Source organism: Agelaius tricolor, unplaced genomic scaffold (assembly GCF_023055355.1).
Source record: "Agelaius tricolor isolate 1412-34295 unplaced genomic scaffold, bAgeTri1.0.p SCAF_2, whole genome shotgun sequence".
In the NCBI taxonomy this organism is placed as follows: Eukaryota; Metazoa; Chordata; class Aves; order Passeriformes; family Icteridae; genus Agelaius; species Agelaius tricolor.
This window is the reverse complement of record NW_027269262.1, coordinates 13,482,729-13,504,074: the sequence shown is the minus strand read 5'-3', so window position 1 is coordinate 13,504,074 and position 21,346 is coordinate 13,482,729. Positions and strand designations below refer to the sequence as shown.

Genomic DNA, 21,346 nt, shown 5'->3' with positions numbered 1-21,346 from the left:
TAGAAATACTAGAAACAGTAACTCAGAGCACATATGTTCTACTTTTTATTACAGGATAGAGTGAGAGACAGAATGGAGATTAAAAGGTATAAACTGCAATAGTGAAGTTTGTATATAAAATTAAAAGTAGCTCATGTATTTGTAAGAAAATGGCCCATATCTCATGACCTGCTATTTATTGATGAGAAAGCTTGGTGGTCAAATTCTATAACTCAGAACAGTAATATGAATTCAGGTTTGCCTACTTAGTTTTGGTTTTTTTTCCTGGTTTGGTACAGATACCTTGTTATGTTTATCCTTTTCAGTCAGGATTGTTCAACCTTGTTGAAAGCAAATTGTTCATCATGTTAGGCAGTGTCTCTTGAGTTGGGGTAATTGAGGAATCAGGTACTGCTTTTCAAACTCCTACTCATAATGTTCTGTTGGTTCTAGCATTTTGTCCTAATATTTTAGTTAAAGAAGTTTGCAGCCACTCTGACCCTTAACTACCCCCTTGCCAATTTTTTAATAAATCTTGGTCTGTAATATTTGTCTGTCTTTATTGACTTGATTGTCAAGCCAAAAATTAATCTCTGTGAACAGTTTTGGCTAATAAACATAGTGATTTTAAATCAATAAACCTGTTAAACAGAGGTTGAAGGGAATGTATTGTAATACAGAAAGGTTGTGAAGCCTCACTGCACAGTAATTGCAAACCCAAGATACTCACTTGGAAGATAACCTTTGAACATATACAACTGTGATAGAGTAAGCAAATGTAATTACAATTTGTAGGTTGTGTTGTGACTATACAGGAATGCTACATGAATAATCTCAAGAGAATAGCATTACTGTATTCAAATTTCTTTTTCTTTCAGTATCAGTTTTAACATAAATATATACTTATTTGGGGGTTTCAATATGTGCCATTTGCCAAAAATTGCTCTCCCCTGCCCCTCCTCCAAAGAAATAGAGCTGGGTAGTGCCTCTTGGCAAGTAATATCTGAAACCTTTGTGTGTGGGCAATGAAAACCATTAATTGTTGTCCTATTTTCTTATTTGAAACTAATAAAATTTGTCATTGACATCTTGGTAACTGACTCAGACCAGTACAGAGCAGTGTTGAGCATCCCACCCTTTGCTCTTGGAGATAATTGCAAAATTCAAATACTGACCTTATAGGTGAACTCAACTTTGTATTTACCCTTCAAATGTATTTAAGAAAGAGATGAATTATTTTGGGAAAATAAATGTGTTCTCAGTTAAAAAAAAAAAAAGTAAAATATAGAGTCCAGTGCTTTTGGACTCAATCCAAACTCCTCTTTAATAAAATGTTACAAGTGGCTAAAATGTTGGAATTAGGATGACTCAAAAGCACCTATCTTTTTAAATTCAAAAAAAATCATCATACCAATTGCTTATATTGACTGTACTCCAAGCTTACACTAGCATTTAACAGCAAAGCTCAAAAGTAGCTTTTAGCATTGTTGAATGTGCAATTTGAAGGGTTTGGACTTCTTAAGAACTGCCTATTTTGCTTTTAAATGGTACTGTAGTACATTTTCGTGTTCTTCCTATGATTCTGTTACTTAGTTTAACAAACTCTCACTTAAATTTCAGGCAGCTATTTTCAAATACATCACAAGCTTTTCTGCAGAATCAGAGAGTATACAACTTCTTCCAATCAATTTCATCAGAATCTTTGCACACTCACAGTAAGAAATATCCTAATACTGTTTTATATAATGAAAAGTCTATAAAAAGCTAATCTTGCTGCTGTGCCTAAGTACAGTTTTACAATTTTTTGTTTGTGTGTTATATTCCACTGGTTGTATTTGAACTCCTGGTAAATGAATAGTTTCTCGAGCAGATACTCATACTTCTGACAGTGGGAACATGCTATGTAGCATCAGCTTGTGTTCTTTTTGTTCTTTCTTTCATTCTTTCTTTCATTCTTCTCTGTACCATCATGCTCTTCAAATAGGCTGTTATGAATTGAATATGTTTGAGTATGAGTATGTTTGACATTTCTTCATTTCACAAAATTTAAAATTTAGAGCAAAAAGTTTGAACTGACTCGAAAAATCACATCTGCTTTTTGTTTGTTTTCTTTTGTAGATAAGCATCTCTCTTGATATTTAAACTGAGATTTGTTTTGAGTACATAAATGATGGGATGTCCCTAATTTCAGAACATACAGAATTGTGTACCATCATTTATATTGCAGAGATTTCTTTGGTGGCCCTCTTAACCTACTTGTGTATTACAGTTTGTGTAACCAAAACTTGGCTTCCCTGTATGAATGCCTTAGGATGATGTGATCTTTATTTCCATTTAATCTTTCCTTATTTCAGTGCATGTTACACACCATGACAGTTGAGGCAGCGACTGGGAGGCCACTGCCTCAGAAATTGCGAAAGATCTTAGTAGGGAATTGAATAGATTGGAGGTTCCAAACAGACAGCTCATATTTGTTTGGGAAAAAATAGAGGAATGACAGCTGACTTCAGTTTGAGATGATGTGTATGATCTGTGAGGGATGTATTCTTTCCATGATGAGATAGAAGCACTTTGGTTACAATAGGAGCTGTAGGTCACTTTGTAACACTTTTTAGTAGCACTTAGTACATTCTTACATGACAGTTTTGTGAAAATGTTAAACTAATAACAATCAGGGTAATTGTGGAACTGGCTGGAATTTACTGCTGTAAGAATTGACACCTTTGTTGTACTGGAAGGCTGCATGGGGGAGGAAGGAGTTTCCAAAGTCCAGAAAGATTCATGTTAATGATGGGCACACTGGACAGGGTGTGCATATTTTAGACTGTAGACTACATCTGGTTGGGAAGTGCTTGCAGATGCATTGCTATACATGGTAGTAGTTTGAAATGGTTTCAAAAAAGAACCAGTGCCAAGTTCCATCAAGACAGAGTTGACTGGGCAGAAATTATCTGCAAGGTGGGTAAATCAGAAAGAGAATAGACAAATGTCAGTTCTGTTGAAGTCTTATAAATTACAAAGTGATCTTAAATGTGAGATAATTTTTATAGTAATAAATAATTTAGCACATGAAAGTTAATGAGGATTTGTCAGATGTAGCATGTATGACAGACAGGATGAGGAACTTAATTGTTTAGCGGAGTAGAGGAAAGACTCAAATGGAAAATTATTTAAGTTATCAAATACCAATCCTAATGTAAAGAGGATGATCTGTTCTCTCTGATGGATCAGACAGAAAGCACTAGGCTTAACTTCTTATGAGGAAGATTAGGACCAGGGGCAGGCAAGAACCTTGTAATTGCCAGACAAGTCCAGAGTAGTGAGGCAGGTCTGAGGTCAAGGCAGAAAAGCAAGTCAGTAGGTCAGGGTTAAGAACAGGATCAGCAAGATTCATGTCCAGGCACAGGTGTGCTGGCAGTGCACCCTAGGCAAGGGCCTGAGCTCAAATGCAGCTCCTGAGCCAAAGGATGGAGGCTCTGGCTGAGGCATCTTCCAGTTCTTTTCCCAGCAGTCACACCCCAGATTGCAAAACTGCAGTGTACCAGATTGGATCTTCACTGTGGGCAGGTGAAGCCCTTGGGAGAGCAGGGAAGAGTTGCAAAGCCCATTGGCATGATTCAGGCCCTGACATTGAGTTAGATATTAAGAAAACATTTGATGAGGAGAATTACTGTATTAGCAGTAATTAGCATAGGTGTTTTTCTTTTGGGAAGGGGGACTAGATGACTTGTCCATGGTAGTTCACAGTCATATTTCCTGTGGTGCAGGCTAATAGAAACTGTACTAAGACAAAAGTACTTACCCCACCTGTTGCCAGAATTGCCTCAGTTAAGTGACCCTTGAGGGTTTTTTTTTTTTTTATTGTTGGTTTCTGTGTTTATCTAGGTTTCCTGCTTGGGATTCCTGTAATCCTGCACCTTGTTAGTGCAAGTTAGTCGTAGTTGCACGTTTTGCATGTACTGACAGTGTTGGAAAAGGAAGCATATATTTAAGAAAAAATCTTATCTAGTTCTCGAATAGAACATGCAGAATTAATTGACAGACAAAGCATTTGTGGCTTAAATTGGTCTTCAGTTGCTATACAGAGTCAGCAATAAAAATACCTTTTCACAAAAATAGGAAGTTATTTAACAAAACCTATGTGGAAGTAAATTCTCTGTGTGTGAAAGGTCTTCATACCTTAAATAATAGTGGGGCTCTCACACTGAATATTCAGTAAGCTTAATTATGCTGCTATGGTTCCATTAAGGAAGAAATTGATTAGCTCCCTCCTGATTCATAAATTCAGTTGTTGGGACAATTTTTCAGGTTGGAGTAGACTTTTGATTCCAACACGATCTCTGGGGATGTAGTATCTTCAATGCAGATGATGTTCAGAAAGATCTTCTTATTAATACTTCAAGCTCCTAAGCAGCAGCTTTCAGATGTTTTTACCTGCATTAACTTGGAACTTTTTGAGGGGAAGAGTAGACTCTTAGAGTTAGATTACGAAAGAAATTAATCCTTTCTTAGAGCATGGAAGTGGTGTTTTTGCAACAAAACTGTTAATATTATTCTTACTTATTTTATTTTTCATCCTGTCTGGCATAAAAAGACAAAAATGATGTGTGAAGACTGTGCTAAGGGCACTTGAAGACTTCATCCCAAATTAGGTCGCTTTTGGCAGATGAATGATTTGACAGTGGAGGAGTGTAATTTGTTGCAGAAGAATGCTAGTAACTATCATTGCTCTCCTCCCATTTCCTGTTGTAACACAAAATGATTATAAAGAAAAATCTGAAGTGCAGCATAGTAGGAATATCTCTAATAATTATCACAATCACAGCCTTTTGAAATTGTACCATAGCATTACAATTATTTTCAACACTATTTTCTTCAAAATAAAAGTATCTCTTAAGAGCCTTTACTCTTGGAGATGGCCTGCTTTGACAAAGGCAATATTTAAATTGCTGCCACATGCCAACCAGTAAGTTCAGTCTTCCATTTCCCTAGCTTCCAGTTTAGTGCAAACATTCAGGAACTGTCCAGTTGTTCAAGATCTATAAAGTTACTACATGAACTTTATTCTCTGCAGGTAACTTACAACCCTCTTTGAAGACGGTTAAGACAGCAGAACACTTCAAGGAGGACAGTTCAGAAGCTTCAAGTCAGGAGGAAGGTAGTTGTGTACTCAAAGGTGGTTCATGGAGATATTTTACCACACTCAGTTCTGGAAATCATACACTTGACTGATTTCTCCATTGGTATAAAGTGTTACAAAAATTGAATTAAATCTGCTATGCAAATGAAGAATTTTTGTGTACTTTCAGCAGTTTCCTTAAGAAGTTGTTCTATAACTCAAGAAGTGGCAGCATTCATAGACTGCTTAAAGGCAGAAGTTCACAGCTGTGTTGAACAACCAGGAATATATACCTCACAATTTACATGAGCCAAGATTATTTATAGACTTTCATGTTTTTATCTATTTGTTCTTCAATTACCAGGGTTCAGAGTTAAGTACAGTATTTCAAGGGTATTTCAAGAGTATTTCAAGACTGTTTTACATTAAATATGCCAAATTTGTCTAGCTTCTAATTTTACACAGAAAGGAAGCTCAAGTTTTCCTCTTCTTGTTCTTAACCTATGCTGCTTTGATACTCTGGACGGTTAGTAAGGTTGGGACTGTAGTGAATACTGATTACAGTCTGAAAGCTTGTGTTTTTCAAATGCCTCAAAAACAGTTCACACATGGAAGCAGCAGCCTGGTGACTGGTCCATAATTTCATTCTGAAAGGAACAGCAAGCCAGTTTTGCATTGTTTTTAGAAGGAAACAAGTATAAGCTCCTGGTCGGTGGAAAGAATAGGAAAGGGAACTGATTGGTGAACACAGACCACTGAACACACTCTGGCTTTCAAGTAATGACAGCACTCTTATCCTCTTTCACATTAATAATTCATTAGAAGTTTGCTGTTGAATTTCTGTGGATTCAGTAATCTACATATGCAGTTTGAACAGCTTTTTCTTGTGTTGATAATCATTGCCATATTCTTAAGAGTGCAGAGCACACCAAATTTACAATCTATTACCCAAATAGTCTTTTATATACTGCTCTTAAAATACATAAATCTCTTCATCTTCTGAAACTACAAATGCATTTCAGAACACCTTTTGTGCCATTTTAGTGGTTACCAGAAGTTTAAAAAATAATTTTTTTTTTTCTCAAATTTTTAAACTAGAATTTGAACTTAGGTGTAGCATTGACAGGAGTTCAGACAAAATCCTAAGTACCAAGAATACTAAGATCATCAATAGTTGGAATTAAGGAAAGTTGCTTTTGTTAAAATGTAACAGTTGCCTTAAAAAAAGGGTAGACTATATCTCTGAAGTTCGCAGTTTTTCTTTGTAGACTCTTAAAATGGTTTGGGTTGGGTTGGAAATCTTTAAGTTCCAAACCATCTGCCACAGGCAGGTAATCTTCCACCATACTGGATTACTTGGAGCCCCACCCAGCTGAGCCTTGAGGCTGTATCTCTTTTTGCCAGGTGTAATTTGCAAAGCTTTACTTGCCTAGTGAATTTTCAGGTTCAGAATGCAGTACTTTAGTGTAGGACTTGTCTTTGTTTGCTAGTCAGAATGTGTGACATAGTTTTGAGATTAATTTCAGTATTCAGAAGAAATAACAAAATGTTGTATTTTTTTCTGACTCATTCCTTTCTTCTCTTTCTGATCTTTCATACTGGGTGATACTCAGTCATGCATTCAGTGCTTAGAATTAAATATAGAGGTGAGCAAACATTGGCATTGTCATAGTTCCTCTCTTTCTGTTTCATTCTTCCATGAAATGGAAGGTAAAGAGTCTTGTTTATATAATCTATGCAAATTGATTTGTCTTCTATGCAACACCTGCTAGTTTCAGCACTGTAAATTAAGCCTGACCTGTTTAATGGAGATGTCTTCTGCTATGTGCCTGGTAGTGATGGAAAGATGAATTTGCTAGATTGATTTAAAAGATTAAATGGAATTTCTGTTGAAATTATGCTTTGTTTTTTTTTTCAGATGTAATGCAGCACACAGCAGTTCACAAGAAACATAATGGAAAAAGTCCTGTTGCCAAGTAAGTACTAGGGTGTAATGTGACCATGTTACATGTCTGAACTTCCATTTGTTGGTGCTTTGAGAGTATGTGTCCTTCTAGATTAAGCTTCTTTGTGGAGTTTTTGTTTGTTTGTGGTGGGCTGTTCTGGTCTTATTTTTATAATTTAGGAGGTTGTTATTAACTTTTGAACTATTAGAAAAATAGTTCAGAAGACCCTATTTCTAAATCTGTAGGTCTAGGTCATTTGGATAGCTCTTCTTTCCCAAATTTTGTGGATCTTCACAATTTGAATTGATGTTTTGATTTGTGTTTATAAGATATGCCATAATTTGTATGGCGTGTATCTTTCCTATGTGTACATACCCCCCTGCTTGTACTGAAAATTTCCAGTGCTATTGATTTGAAGGCTAGGAAACCTCAAAGAGGAGCTTACAGGAGAAGGCAGTCCATTCTTGCCCTTGCTTACTGGCAGATGCACGCACACCTCTCTGGTTTGTGTCCATTGGAAGTGGAAGCAGTTCCTAACCATATTAAAGTAGTTTATATATGCCTTCAGATTCCTGAAGTACCTAATGTGAATTCACTCGTTAATGTATTTTGATTAAAGACTTCAGGTATGTTTGGACATAGTTGTGCATAATTCAACTAAATCAAGGGAAAGGAATGGATACAGATTTTATTGTGATTTACAATTTTGTTCAGTGTTGATTTGCCTGTAAAAGGTATTTATCTTGTAGTGAAAGTTTACCTGGAATTCCAATAATTGGATATAAACATAGCGCAGAACAGTGTTGGTTAAGGTCCAGAGATCTTTACCAGACAAAATTCTTGTGAACTCACCACAAGACAACTTAGTGCTTTTTGTCTGTTTTGGTTTTAAACTGTCCTACTTTCAGCTTATATTTCCTCAAGAAGAAAGTGTAAATTTGACAAAATCTGTGATTATAACGGTGGATATACAGTCTACTACAAATCTATCAGATCAGGATCCAAATTTACTAGCTTATGGTTATTAATAAAGAAATTGTCTTTTTTTTTTAGTCATTGTATAATGAATTACACTAAGGCTGACTGTAGTTTAGGATCTGTCTTTCAGGTAGGAAGAGAGGGACAGACATTTCCACAAAGTTCTGAGAAAGAAGCTTCTTTAGCTAACTATTATTTTCTGTTTATCTAAGAGGGGGAAATATATTTACTCCTTGACTGCTAGCGGTCTGTTAGTCCTTTCCTGTTTGGTTTATGTGTCTGTCTCCTTAAAATCTATGCCTTTTATTTATGGGTTTGTAAAGAAATGGCACTGAATGGAACTTTTCTGTTATAAATATGCATAAAGCTGTTTAGAGTCACAAGCAGTTCATCTCAAATAGCATTGGTACATTGTGCATCTGTTTACCTCTTGTTTTCATTCAGTATTGCAGCCTTACTCTTGAAAAGTTGAAAAATTTACTGGTAGCAATGAGATCACACATAGAAAACAAAAACTTTAGTAACGTTACAGTTCCCATGAAATTACTGCAAATTTGGCAGTGAAATAATTTACCTCCACTTGGCAGAAGTTTCTAAAGTGACCTTACTTCTGTCTTTGCAATTCGGGGTTTATGTCTGTCTTTTGGGACCTTGGGTTCTTGCCATTTTCTTAAATTTTTTAAAATATTCTGTTGTGTATCTTTTAAGTAGTTTGAGCCCTTACTCACAGAGATATTTGGTAGGTAGCTACTGGAACTTGAGCATGTCTTGTGCTTTCCAGTGAGCTGAATTTCTGCCATCATGGAACTGAGTAACATTTCATATTGCAGTAACTTTTGTGAAGCAGCTTGCCAGCAGCCCTGAATTCAAAGGCACTTTCAATTATCAGCATAAGTATTTAGATAAGAATTTAAAAATGTTAACTCCTTTTTTTTCTTTTTTTCTTTTGCATCCAACCTGCAGTAAGGCATAATTTTGTATGAGATATGAAAAGGTTGTAGGTCCTTGTGCCTTACTGACTCTGTCAGGACCCTGACTATTTTCCAGCAGCTTTAGTTGACCAGTGGTCTCAGACCTAGTTCAATATTTCTTCTGACCGGCTGCTGTAGAGCAGAGCTTCAGTGGAAATCACTATAAAGTCCAAAGTAAATGCCAAGTGTAACTCCCCTCTCCCAGCACTGCTCAAAACTAGCTTTCCTGGAGGTAAAAATGCAAAGCAAGATGACCATTTCGAAATTGAAACAAACACAGCTGCAGTATGATCTGTAGTAACTGTGTGCTCCATTCTTTAAATATCTCGTGAATTCTGAAACAGGGTTTAAAAAGTAATTCCAGCTTTGTCATTAATGATAAGGAAGAAAGAAGATGAATTCAGACTACATTTCTGTCTGGAAAATTGCCACATGTCTGGTATGAAAATAGCAAAGTTTTTGTGTTATAGAAATATCCAAGGAAACTCTGCCCTCAGTTATTGTTTTCTACAAATTCTGTTGTTCTGAATTTTACATCAAATTATAGTAGACAAATGAAAAAAGAGCTCCAGGTATGATCAGATCATAACCTTAAAGCACAAGAACTGCTGTAATTTACATCTTTTAAACCTCTTGAAAATTCCTAGGGTTTTCTGAAAGCAAAATTTCCAACATGATGCAATGTATGTTGGTAAGACAAGCCTGCAAGTTTGTTCACATCAGCATAACTTTTGGGGCTTTTTTTTTTCTTTTCAGCAGCACTAGCAGTGCAAAATGTTCTTCACTGGATAGCCTTAACATTCAGCACTCGGAGCAGAATGGGGTAATGGACTGGAGGAGGAAAAGCTGTATTGTCCAGCAGCACCCAGAGCACTGTACTAACCTACTTGACCAGGTGTGTTGCTGTTTATTCTTTAAAACCATATTCCGAGAAACTTGAGAAGATTGTCCACTACACACGATGAGATTTAGCCTTAAAAGATGACAAGTGCTCCTAATATTGTACAAAATAAGTGTTGAAGTTGCTACTGACTTACCTTGATTAGAAAACCCTTCATAATTCCTTACCACACTCTCAGAAAGATTAATGTTTTGTTTATGAATTGGTAAATAAAATTCCCCAGGAGAATGTAAATAATCAGAAAAGTCTAATGTTAATTTCTGATCAGGCACTTTGCTATTACTGTAGCATTGTCATCAGAGAAGATTCCAGAACGCCTGGGCAATTTCTGTTATTGCAAGGAATAAACTAGAAACTGTATTAGTAGCTAAACTGTATTAATGCTACAGTAGGTACAATAGGTTAAACATATTCTTTCTGTCTTACCTGCATTATTTAAGTAATAATTTTGAAGAAAGTTAATAGATAGATGCATATACACTTTTTCTGGGATTTGTGTCTCTTCAATGCTCAATCTCATTATGACTATAGGTAAGCAGAATAATTATTTATAAATAAAATTATCTACTACTGAATTTGGGGGAAGGAAGCTTGCTTACTGCTTATATATGAAAAACACTGAATGTTAGAATTGTTTGATATTGCTCTCATTTATGTTTGGAATTTGGCTATTGGTTGTTATGTGTGGAACAGCAAGCCAACAAAATTAGTTTCCTTTTTTCATAAAGCAGGGTAGTGAATTGAGGTTGGCTTCTAAACAAATGGTAGGCTGCATCAAAGCTTGAAATACTGCAAATTTGAAGGAAGAAAAAGGTTAATTTACTAAAGCAAAGGAAAAGCTATTTAAAGGAAGTCCAAATACAGGGATCTGGACAGAGATTATTTCAGAATTCTCATAAATTTTACTTTCTTGCCAAATATGAGTTGTTAATAACAGTTATTGATAGCATACTTTAAAAATTGTGTAGGTCCTATGTTGTTTCTTATACGCTTGTATGCTGTATTCTAGAGTTCAGTTTAGCAGCTTAAACCTCCAGTTTAAGGCTAGGTACCTGCTTGTCACTATGTAGAAATAATTTATCACATGTAATTCCCTCCCCCAACTATCAAATAATTCAATTTATATCAACAAATTTTATAGCTCCTTAAGCTTGGCAATCGGCCTTTTTAGCAGGTATGTGATGAAACACATTTGTTTTTATCCTCTGGAGGAAGAACAGCATGCAAACAATAATTTGATTGATATCTCTGGCATACTTGCAAGTAGTAATTTGCTGGATGTTTTGCTGATTGTCGTGTAAACACAAGACATGATACATTATTTCATAGGCTCAGATGCACTGAACAAGTGGTTCTTTGAGTGATTATAGCACCCGTGAACCCACTACTCTTGGACTTGTGGACCTGTCAGTCTAGAAGAGGTGTTGTCTTGGCTTTCATAATTGTTTGACTGGTGTCTTTCTATTTTCTGTCTAGCACACAGTGGAAAAACGAAGTCTGTCTACAGTAAGCAAGAAGAAAGGAAAGCCACAGCTGGAAAAGTAGGTTTCTAATGTAACTGGTAATCCAGAAATGAAGTGTAATGCATTCACTCTGATTAACAGCGTCTGCAGTCAATTAGGTGCTTTCATTTGCTGTGCTGGCACAAGAGCTGGCATGGTGTGAGGCAAGGCTACATAAAAATCCTTATTTTATATTCTGTAAAGAAGTAACTTGAAAAATAGAATTTTAAGTGGATGCATTAATTTCTCAAAATAGCGCTTGGCATTTAATAAAAAGATGAAGGAGTGGAAGTATATTCTTAACCATATTGCCTTTTCCCCTTTATATTTATTTGAAACTCAAAAGATGTAAAGCTGTCCAGAATATACTGAAAATCAAATGAGGGTTGACAGCAACCTTTAACATTATGAAGTGGGTGGTAACTGGCTGAAATGTCTTAATGAACATAATTTGCACATCAGAGGGCTTCAGAACTTGCTGCAGGCTACGCAGCTCTTCACTGTGAGAAGTGAAAGCACTTCCACCCTTACCTACTACTCTGCCTACTTCCAAGTTTCCAGATGCTATTATGCTAGACTGGTGTAGGGCTGCATTACACACATCAGCTTTCAAAAATGACTTTACTGTTTGCTGCACCTATTCCTTTTTGGTATCTTTTCTTATATAGATCTTCATTCATAGTGTTGCTGCTTGTAGCTTAATTCCTGGTATATTGCACCAGCAGCCTCCATTTAATTGTTTATTATTTGTTGTTATATCTATTAAATACGCATTTCTGGCCTGGAGTCACTGCCTTTGTTTCCAGTGTCATTCCATGTTCATTCATGGTTGGTTATTTGTACTCATGCATTTGCAAAAAAGCCATGAAATTATTTACACAGGGAGAAAGCAAAGAAAACTGACTGCAGGTTGACTAACAGGAGCAATGGAGTTCGAGTTGCAGCATCGCAGCACATCCGTACTGGGACAGCAAAAGGTAAGGTGCTTTTTCCAAAGCTGTTAGTAAGAAACAGAACTTGCAGCTGATTTATTCGAGGCCTTCTGTAAAGGGGAAAGCACAAGTCTGAAAAATGTTCTGGTGCAAGTTGGTATACTGGCAGCCTAATTTGTGCTCTGACTTGCTGTACAGAACGCACTAGACTCAGTCTTCTGTATCCAGTTGCTTGGAGTGTGTCTCTTCGTGCATAGGTGGCAAAATACTTGTCAAGTCTGCATAAGTCAGCTGATGGGCTGGAGTAATTGCAGAAGCAGCTACTGTTGGGCTACTTCCATATGAAATTCAGCAGTCTGAGTGTGTGGACATGGAGCATCTTGCCATTAGTGTGCTCTTTGTAGCCTACTAGTTTGTTCATCTGTTGTGCAATGGCCCACAAGAAACCTGTCTAAAACCTGTGGTGTGAACCATTGATGAACTGTAGTGTTTGTATCAGGTGACCACTGAGCTACCACACAGAACTGTGTATGCTGCCCTAGCGGGGTCATCAGTTTAGGGTAATCCTAAATGGAGTGTCTAAGCCAAGACGTGTGTACATCAGTCAGTTGTAAGAAAAACTTATATTTGTGTTCCTTTAGTAAATGACTCTTCAAGCTTTATTACAAATTTCTGTAGTCAATGTGCTACCCATTGACTTTGCCATCTTGATGTTTTCTAAATTCCTGCTATCAGTTGTGACCGTGCCTGTCTTACATGTAGTTCTTGTGACGGAAGGTTGACAAAGAGTTTGCCTTTTTTTACACCACCTAATTGGCCTAAGTGTTGAAAGGACTCCTAAAAATGCCTTGTCTTTCTGTTGCTTCCATTTGTGATACAATCTTGATTAAGCTTTCATTCTTTCTTCTCACTGCTTCTCACCTTGGAGAGTTCCAGCTCGATACAGTTTGGAATTATTACTGTGTTTTATGGGCAGGTGTTTTTACCTTCTACAAACAGCATTTGAGTAAAACTTTTAAGAACTCACTGTTCACAAACTTAGCAAAACTAGAACCATTTTGGAAAGCTATAGTTAAGGGCCGTTAAGCAGAAAACATACTCTACAGCAGAGCTCTCTGCTGCATGCATTCTGATAGATTACTGGTTTTGTTGTCAGGCAAAACGCACTGAGTTTTATGAACTGACAATGACTTTAGGAGGTGATGCAATGGTGTGTAAGGGGAGACCTTATTACTGTCTACAGCCACATCAAAGGAGGCTGTAGTCAGGTGGGGGTCGGTCTCTTCTCCCAGGCAAACAGCAACAGGACAAGAGGACACAGACCTAAGCTGTGCCAGGGTAGTTTAGGCTAGACATCAGAAAAAAATTAATCACAGAAAGAATGACAGGGCATTGGAATGGGCTGCCCAGGGAAGTGGTGGAGTCACCATCCCTGGATGTGTTTTGAAAAAGACTGGATATGTGGCATTTGGTATCATGGTTTAGGTGGTGTTAGGCATAGGTTACACTTGATGATCTCAGAAGTCTTTTCCAACCTAGCTGATTTTCTGATTCTGCAAAATTAGTAGGGAATGCTTTTCCATAGGAGTTCTGTTTGCTCACTACCCACCACTCTACAGATGTGAAACTGCCTCTTGTGAAATGGTCGGCTGGTTCAAAAAGAAGCTGTAACCTACAGAGGGTGGAAGCCATTAAATCCTGCTCAAAGATGAGCTTTCAACCCACGTATAAACATCAAACCGTCTTTTGAGATACTTACTGGAGAAATAGTCTATGGGGAAAAATAACAATCTGAATCTCTGCCTAGGTTTATATATCCAGGCTTGGTTTGAAATGCCCTATTTTGAGTCTGTAATTCTTAACTGCATCATGTTTTCTTTCATTTTTTCCTCCCTATTTTGAGCTTGTCTAAAGCATTAGTTAGTTACAATGGTAACTTTTAAGACTGGGTACTTTGTGATTAGTACTTGACACTCTGGCTCTTAGTGATCCCAGGTTCACACTGAGGTTCCAGTTTATATTAGATGTTCAAAGTACTTCTTAAAATAATTTAATCAATTATGGGTTTAATACAGGAAATTATTTCAAGAATTGAAGCATTAAGGCAACTTTTTGGTGAGCCATCCCAACCTGTTAAACTTCCAGTAGCAATAAAAAATGGGGGAAAATTATTTTATTTATAAATTAGTATAATAATTAGTGGTCTAATTTTTGTCCTGAGGTTTTGCTGACCAAGGTTTTGTGGGCTGAGGTTTCCAGCTTGTGTCTGTCATAGATTCTGAGAGAGGGTGCATTTGTCATTTTTCTTCCCCTCTGAGGCTGTACTTGAAAGCCAAACCATAGTAGCTACCCACCCTGAAAGGTGGTTTCCAGCAAAAGTGTCCCATGATCCATTCAGAATTTAGAAAACAGTTAACCACTTTTTCAGTTCACCTCTTTTTCTTTAAACAGGATTTGTTGGTTAAAGCCTGTTCTAGAAGAGTGAGTTGTGAAGTGGTGCGTTGTTTTGCCGTGTCCTGCTGAGTTAGCTTCCTGCCTGTGGTGGTGCTCTTGAGGACACTGCAGCTCTGCCAGTGGAAATGCTGGATCGCTACTGTTCAGGGGAAATCAGTGTTGTCCCACAGTCCAGCATAAACATCACAGGAATCATTCAGGATCATCATTCTTTTCACTGCTTTGCATAAATACCAATTTTCAGTATCACCTTCTTTAACACCAAGGATTCACTCATCACAAATTTAGGGAAGAGACCAGTCCTGAGTGCCGGGAACAGAAGTGATAGGAATACAGGGGACAGATGCAATTAAGTAGAAACAGGCAAAAATCTCAACTAGTGTGAAATGTGAGAAAACCAAAATAACCTCACTTCCATACACTAAGATCTGACAACTTTTATTTGTAGATCTGAATTTGGATGCTGGATCTGGTCATGATACGTGTGGAGAAACATCTTCTGAAAGTTACAGCTCTCCTTCTAGTCCACGACATGATGGGCGTGAAAGCTTTGATAGTGAAGAAGAAAAAGACAGAGGTTGTATTTATGGAGAGTGTGCATGAATGCCTTTATTCCTAGACTAATCTCTTTATTGCATTTATTTTAGTTCATTTTTCAGTTTGATTAGGTACTTTGTTTTCTGAACTAGCCACAGAATACATTTTTCTTTGTGGATTTCATGACTGGGCATTTTGAGGCCTTCTAGCACTGTTTTAATACGACTGAGTTCTAGGTTACTAAACATATGTGATAATTTTTTGGCCTCAGTGATATAGCTCTCTTGAGAAATAATGTGGAAAACGGTACAATAATGTGGAAAACTTTGGCCTGAAAGGGGCTGAGTTTATATGAAATTATGGGTGGCATGTCCGGGAGCTCCATCTTTTTGTACTGACAATTTGCTACTCCTTCCAAATTTAAATAATCTCTGTTAACATCTCTCTAGACAGATGCAAATTCCTAATTCACTCTGTGTCCTACTCTTTACATTTGCAGATGTGCACAAGTCAAAGACACAGTAGCTAGTTGGGCAGGGAGATAAAGACAAGTCATGAAGATGGACCTAGCTTAATTTGGATGAATGAAAAGAATCTCGAAGTTGTCACAGTGTGGGAAGACATAACTATCATTCATGTCATCAAACTCAATAGGTTTTATATGGGTAAATGGGTCCAGGGCATGATTCTCTGTTGCTTGAGGTTCATTCTTGTGACTGATAAATGCTTTTGTCCCCACAGATACAGACAGCAATTCTGAGGACTCTGGGAATCAAAATACAACCAGGTTTACAGGCTACAGTGCTGTCAGTTCATCAAATACAAACAAATCATCTGCTCAGATCTCTTCAGTGAATAATGAAAATGGGAGCCTTTCAGAAGATCCTTTGAATGCAAAGTTTCAGCATATTTCCTTCATGCCTGCCTTACACTGTGTGATGCACAGCGCTGCCCAAAAGCCTGAAGCAGTTGTCCCACCACCCATATCTGCAGATGGTAAAACCATGGGAATGCTGGTTACCACGCCTGTCGCTGTCTCGCCGGTGAGAGAGGCTGCGAATTCCCCTCCTGCAGGAATGGTCCCGGTGACCTCTGGTGAACCTGAGAAACGCCTTGAGCTCATGGCTTCCCCTTTGCCAGTCCCATCCTCTTTCCTTCCACATTCTGTCCAGCCTGGTAGCCCTGCTTTGCATTTGGCAATACATAGGTTGAAAATCCCCTCTCCACAGGGATCATCAGAAAGTTGCACAGTTAACGGACCACAGCAGCCGACAGGAAACTTAAGTATTGGATCACCAAATACTGCCTTTATCCCAGTCCACAATCCAGGTAGTTTCCCAGGATCCCCAGTTCCTACTACAGATCCCATCACAAAACCTGCATCCCAGGTGGTAGGACTGAATCAAATGGTGCCTCACATTGAGGGAAACCCAGGAGCAATCCCTCAGCCTACCAATCTCAAGGTAGTTCTTCCAGCAGCTGGTCTCTCCACAGCAGCACCGCCACCTCCACCAGCTTCGTACGCTTTGCCAGGCAGCCCTCACGCTACCAGCGTGTTGCCCAACCAGAATACAAACGTGCTGAGCACTGGAGCAACTTCCTCACCTCCTCAGTCCGCTGGCCTCGGTGTTGGTCAGGTCCAGTCCACTGTTCCTCCTGCAATCCCGACACACACGCCAGGCCCTGCCCCCAGCCCAAGCCCCGCTCTAACACACAGCACTGCACAGAGTGACAGCACATCCTACATAAACGCTGTTGGGAATAATAACACTAACGGGACAATGTTACCTCCGCAGCAGTTGGGATCTGGCCCTTGTGGTTCTTGTGGACGTAGGTGTAGCTGTGGGACCAATGGCAGCCTTCAGATTAATAGCTATTTTTATCATAACCCACTTCATGGACAAGTCTACAGAGTTCCATCTTTCTTCACTCTGCCATCACTTTGCAATGGCAGCTACCTCAATCAAGCACATCAAAGCAATGGAACACAACTTCCGTTCTTCCTGCCTCAGTCTCCGTATGCAAACGGGCTTATGCATGACCCAGTGATGGGAAGCCAAGCCAACTATGGTATGCAGCAGATGGCAGGATTTGGGAGGTTCTATCCTGTATATCCAGCACCTAACGTAGTTGCCAACACAAATGGGTCGGGACCCAAGAAGAATGGGAACGTTTCATGTTACAATTGTGGTGTAAGTGGACACTATGCGCAGGACTGTAAGCAGTCATCCATGGAGGCCAGTCAACAAGGTAATCATGATAACTCCCAGAGGACTTGCTTTTGAGTTTGGTAGTTTCTCTTTACCTTTCTGAATGTGCTGTTTCTGGTCTTGCAGAAAGGTGTGCGTGCGTGTGTATGTTTCGTGTAAATGGTTGTGCACTAGTGACCTGCTCTAAAACTGCAAAGTATCCTATCTCTGCCTGAAAATCTTGTAGAACAGTGCGAGGGAACGGGGCTCACAGTGTGAAGTTAAAAATGGGTTCAGAGCTGGAAAGTAAAATGATACCAGTCCTAAATTGTCATTGTTTTTTCACTGTTTTGGTTTTGGCATTATGTTGAGACTTGCATGTTGTTTCAATTTTCCCATTCCCATTCAGTGGAGTGCTTTTTGAGAGAATTCATTGGCAAAAAAAATCAGTTGTTGTTTATAATATGACCTTGGATTCCTTAAACTTCTAAGAATTGAAAGAAAAACCAGTAGACTGGCCATTTGATATTTAGCATTTTCTAGTGCTTACCTTTGCACAATCAGCCATCCTTCTATGCCCCATCATGCAATACATTTAACTTTTCAGACAAGTTGCAGCAAAAAGGCAGAAACTGATTGGAGCTAAATATAAAGGAATAGCTCCCATTTCTCTCTCCGTCCAGAAGAATGGGGAAAACGCAGGGTTTGCATCGAGCACAATCTATTTTTGATTCTTGCCCTTGTTCCCATTCTGACTTCAGTAGTTTGATTGGACCGGAACAGGAAAGATGAACCTTGAGGGGACCATCTTTTCATTTTTCCAGTAGAGCTCAAGTCCTATATCTACACTCTATATCTTTTTTTTAAACTTACAGTTCTAGCAAGAGGATGAAAGAAAATAGGATTAGGTCTGAGGACCTACTTTAAAAGGACTGGAGGATGATAGTGCCTTTTGAAGAGCATGTCCATTTTGATACCTTGTAGTGGTTTTGTAATCCATTTTAATTGTGAGCAGTGACTTAGTAGTTCTCTTTCCTGTTTTAGGCACTTACAGACTGAGATACGCACCTCCCCCTCCCCCTTCCAATGATACCTTGGATTCTGCAGACTGAAACAAGTAAACATTGCCTACTTAAAGTGAAGCTTGGGAAATTGGGGGAAGGTGTGTGTGGGAGGGGGAGGTTGGTCTTGTGTTTTGGGACATTCCCGGTTTTATATTCTTTTGGAGTTTTTCATTGCTTTTGCACCTCTGTTCCGTACAAAAGAAGAAGGCTGAGTCCCTGGTCTCCTCCTGGTTCTACAAGAGGCTTGCGTAATGCATGTAATTCACACACACAGCCAAACAATCAGACAGAGCATTCGATCCATGCTTTTGCACTGAAGACTTGAGACATGTGCAATGTTTACTGCAGTTTTAAAAATATTCCTCTGACCTCTGACATCACTGGTGGAGCAGTCACATGGTGAAAGAAGAAACTTGGTCATGTTCCCCACCACAATCTTCTTCCCTCCCTCCCTGTTCTCCTTATGCTGCTGTTTTCTTTACTTTCCTTGGTTGTCCACATGGATTCATTGGACTTGCATGAGTGTTTAGCAGTTCATACAGACCCTGCCCATACTCTAAATTTAATGCTCATGAATTGAGAGGAGATGTTCAAACATCCTATTAGCAGAGTCCAAAGGAAAACATGACAGTGTATGTGTACTATACCTGATAATAATACAGATACGCAGCTCTCAAGGGGCCCAAACAAATGAAAATACATAGAGCAGGAAGGGGCTGAAACTGTGTGGACTGGAACAGATTTAGAACAATGAACGAGCTTAAATTGACAGATTTTTCTTCCCTTGTAGCTTTTTAGCCTGTATGTTCAGCAACAAAGGTGAAAAAATGGTATGAATGTTGTACTCAGTGTGTTTGCATTTGTAATGAAAGTTGACAGCATTTTTTCCTTTTTTAAAGCTATTCTACATCGTGTCAACACAGAATGAACATTACTTGATTGAATATTTTTTTCCTAAACTATTACAGTGTTGCATTGTACTTAGAATGTAAATGTTTTATTTCAAACTGAACAAAAGCTATGGTTTTCTACAAAATAGTCAGGTATTAGTATTAGAACCTGTCTACCAAATAGGAAAGTCACTATTTTATAACAATTTACCACTATGCGTAATTACGGTATAATGTGAAAGACTGAAATGAGTGTTAAGATGGTATTAAACATGTCAGTATCATGAGTAAGTAAGTTTAATGCTGCTGTATTTTTTATTTTATTTTTAAAAGCCAATATATGTACTAAATTGCTTCCAGGTAATATTTGATTTCCTAAAGTGCACTGAGGTTATCTGGAAGACGAGTGTGTTTTTTGACTGCTGCATTCAACACCGATGAACAACTACCACTGTATATCCATAAGGTTTGGCATTCCTCACAGTTCATGGCAGAAATGTTTTTTTCTTAAAATCAGACCCAGTGTCCGGTAGAGGGATGAAATAAAAATCAGTCTTTGGTTCAGCTGTCTAATAAATTGCTAAACAAACAAAAAACTTGAAGAAAAAAAAAAGCTTGATTACTACATTTCTTCATAGATAGCATTTATATTTATAGCACCAGTGTACATTTTGAAACTTTTTTCTTGGGGGGGGGGGGGGGGAAGGGGAGGGAGGTAGATGAAAGCTTTAATTTAAAAAAAAAAAGTTTAAGTAGTAAATGAAAATTATTTTGATTAAAATTTTTATTTGATCTGGGTATTTTTGGACCACTTGAAATGACTGAACTGCGTTTGAGTTGAAGTGAGGGTGTTAAACCACCAATGGACTTGTATTGTGAATTACCTGCCAGTTGTACTTTATGGAACTTATTTTATGATTTAAAATACTGTACTGTAAATAGGAGGTATGTTACCTTCTCTTTATTTGTATGTTTACCATATACTTTGATATTTGAAATGTACTGGAAAGGTCACTTATATTTCTAGAAGAGATTGGATTTTATGCAACCTTTTTCCTTGAATTAACAGCAATAAAAAAAAAAGAAAAAAAGTACCTTTGTGCATGTACTGTCCTTTATCACTGAGAATGATGAATCACTGCTGCTGGGTGTAGGGATGGGATGATGGAGGTTTTGGCAAGCTACCATTTTGGGTGGAATTTGTCACTTTTGAGACAAAGCCAAGAGTATTTGACTTAAACCGAGGTCAGTCTTGTGTCTGAAGTCAAGATATTATATCTTGATTTAAGCTTCTTTAAGATATAGGAGATCTCCTGGTTAGAAACAAGGTTGCCCTTGTGTGATAGGCCCAGGACTTGGACCTCATCCCTTTCAGATCAGGTAAGCCTATCCTAACCTGATGGCTCCTGGATTTGGGCTAAAATCCAGGTTAAATGTGCTTTTTTTTTTTTGTTTGTTTTACTGCATGCAAATAATGTGTGTCCTAGTCCTATAGTGAAAAAAAAAGTGAGACCTTCAGTGAAAAGTGAGATCTGTAGTGAAAAGAAAGTGAGATCTTCTATTTCTAAAATAAATGGAAGGGCGCCAGGAGTTGCCGGGAGTAGGAAAGAAGCTTAGAAAAATTTGCCTGATCAGGGCAGTGGAAGGGTCTGCTAGGAATGCGGTGTCTGGATGTGCTTGGGTTGTGCTTAGGAAGAGAAGAGTACTGAGGACTCTGATCTCACTCTGCTGTAAGGAGAACTTCTAATTCCTACTACTTGGCTGCAGTTTATCCATGGAGCCAAGTGCCACAGACTACCTTGGATTTTTATCCTAGATTTTTTTATCCCCTTGGATTTTTTTATCCCAGAACAACCTACTTCTGGAGAAACCAGTGCAGGTGAT

The 21,346-nt window shown here is 38.2% G+C and overlaps 1 protein-coding gene across 4 annotated transcripts in view; it reads left to right on the top strand.

The window, feature by feature from the left end:
• ZCCHC2 (zinc finger CCHC-type containing 2) overlaps positions 1 to 20,556 on the top strand; it is a 44,882-nt gene extending 24,326 nt beyond the window's left edge. The window contains exons 6-14 of one of the 4 annotated variants that reach the window (XM_071453429.1): positions 1,600 to 1,694; positions 5,054 to 5,137; positions 7,017 to 7,074; positions 9,753 to 9,888; positions 11,371 to 11,435; positions 12,279 to 12,373; positions 15,231 to 15,359; positions 16,061 to 17,569; positions 18,553 to 20,556. In XM_071453429.1, coding sequence (XP_071309530.1) covers positions 1,600 to 1,694; positions 5,054 to 5,137; positions 7,017 to 7,074; positions 9,753 to 9,888; positions 11,371 to 11,435; positions 12,279 to 12,373; positions 15,231 to 15,359; positions 16,061 to 17,569; positions 18,553 to 18,620 — 2,239 coding nt within the window. In that variant the 3' untranslated portion in view covers positions 18,621 to 20,556. Of the gene's footprint in view, positions 1 to 1,599; positions 1,695 to 5,053; positions 5,138 to 7,016; positions 7,075 to 9,749; positions 9,889 to 11,370; positions 11,436 to 12,278; positions 12,374 to 15,230; positions 15,360 to 16,060; positions 17,570 to 18,552 lie in introns of all 4 variants that reach the window. The other 3 variants (XM_071453421.1, XM_071453442.1, XM_071453434.1) reach the window with 3 other exon arrangements.
• Positions 20,557 to 21,346: the final 790 nt, after the last annotated feature.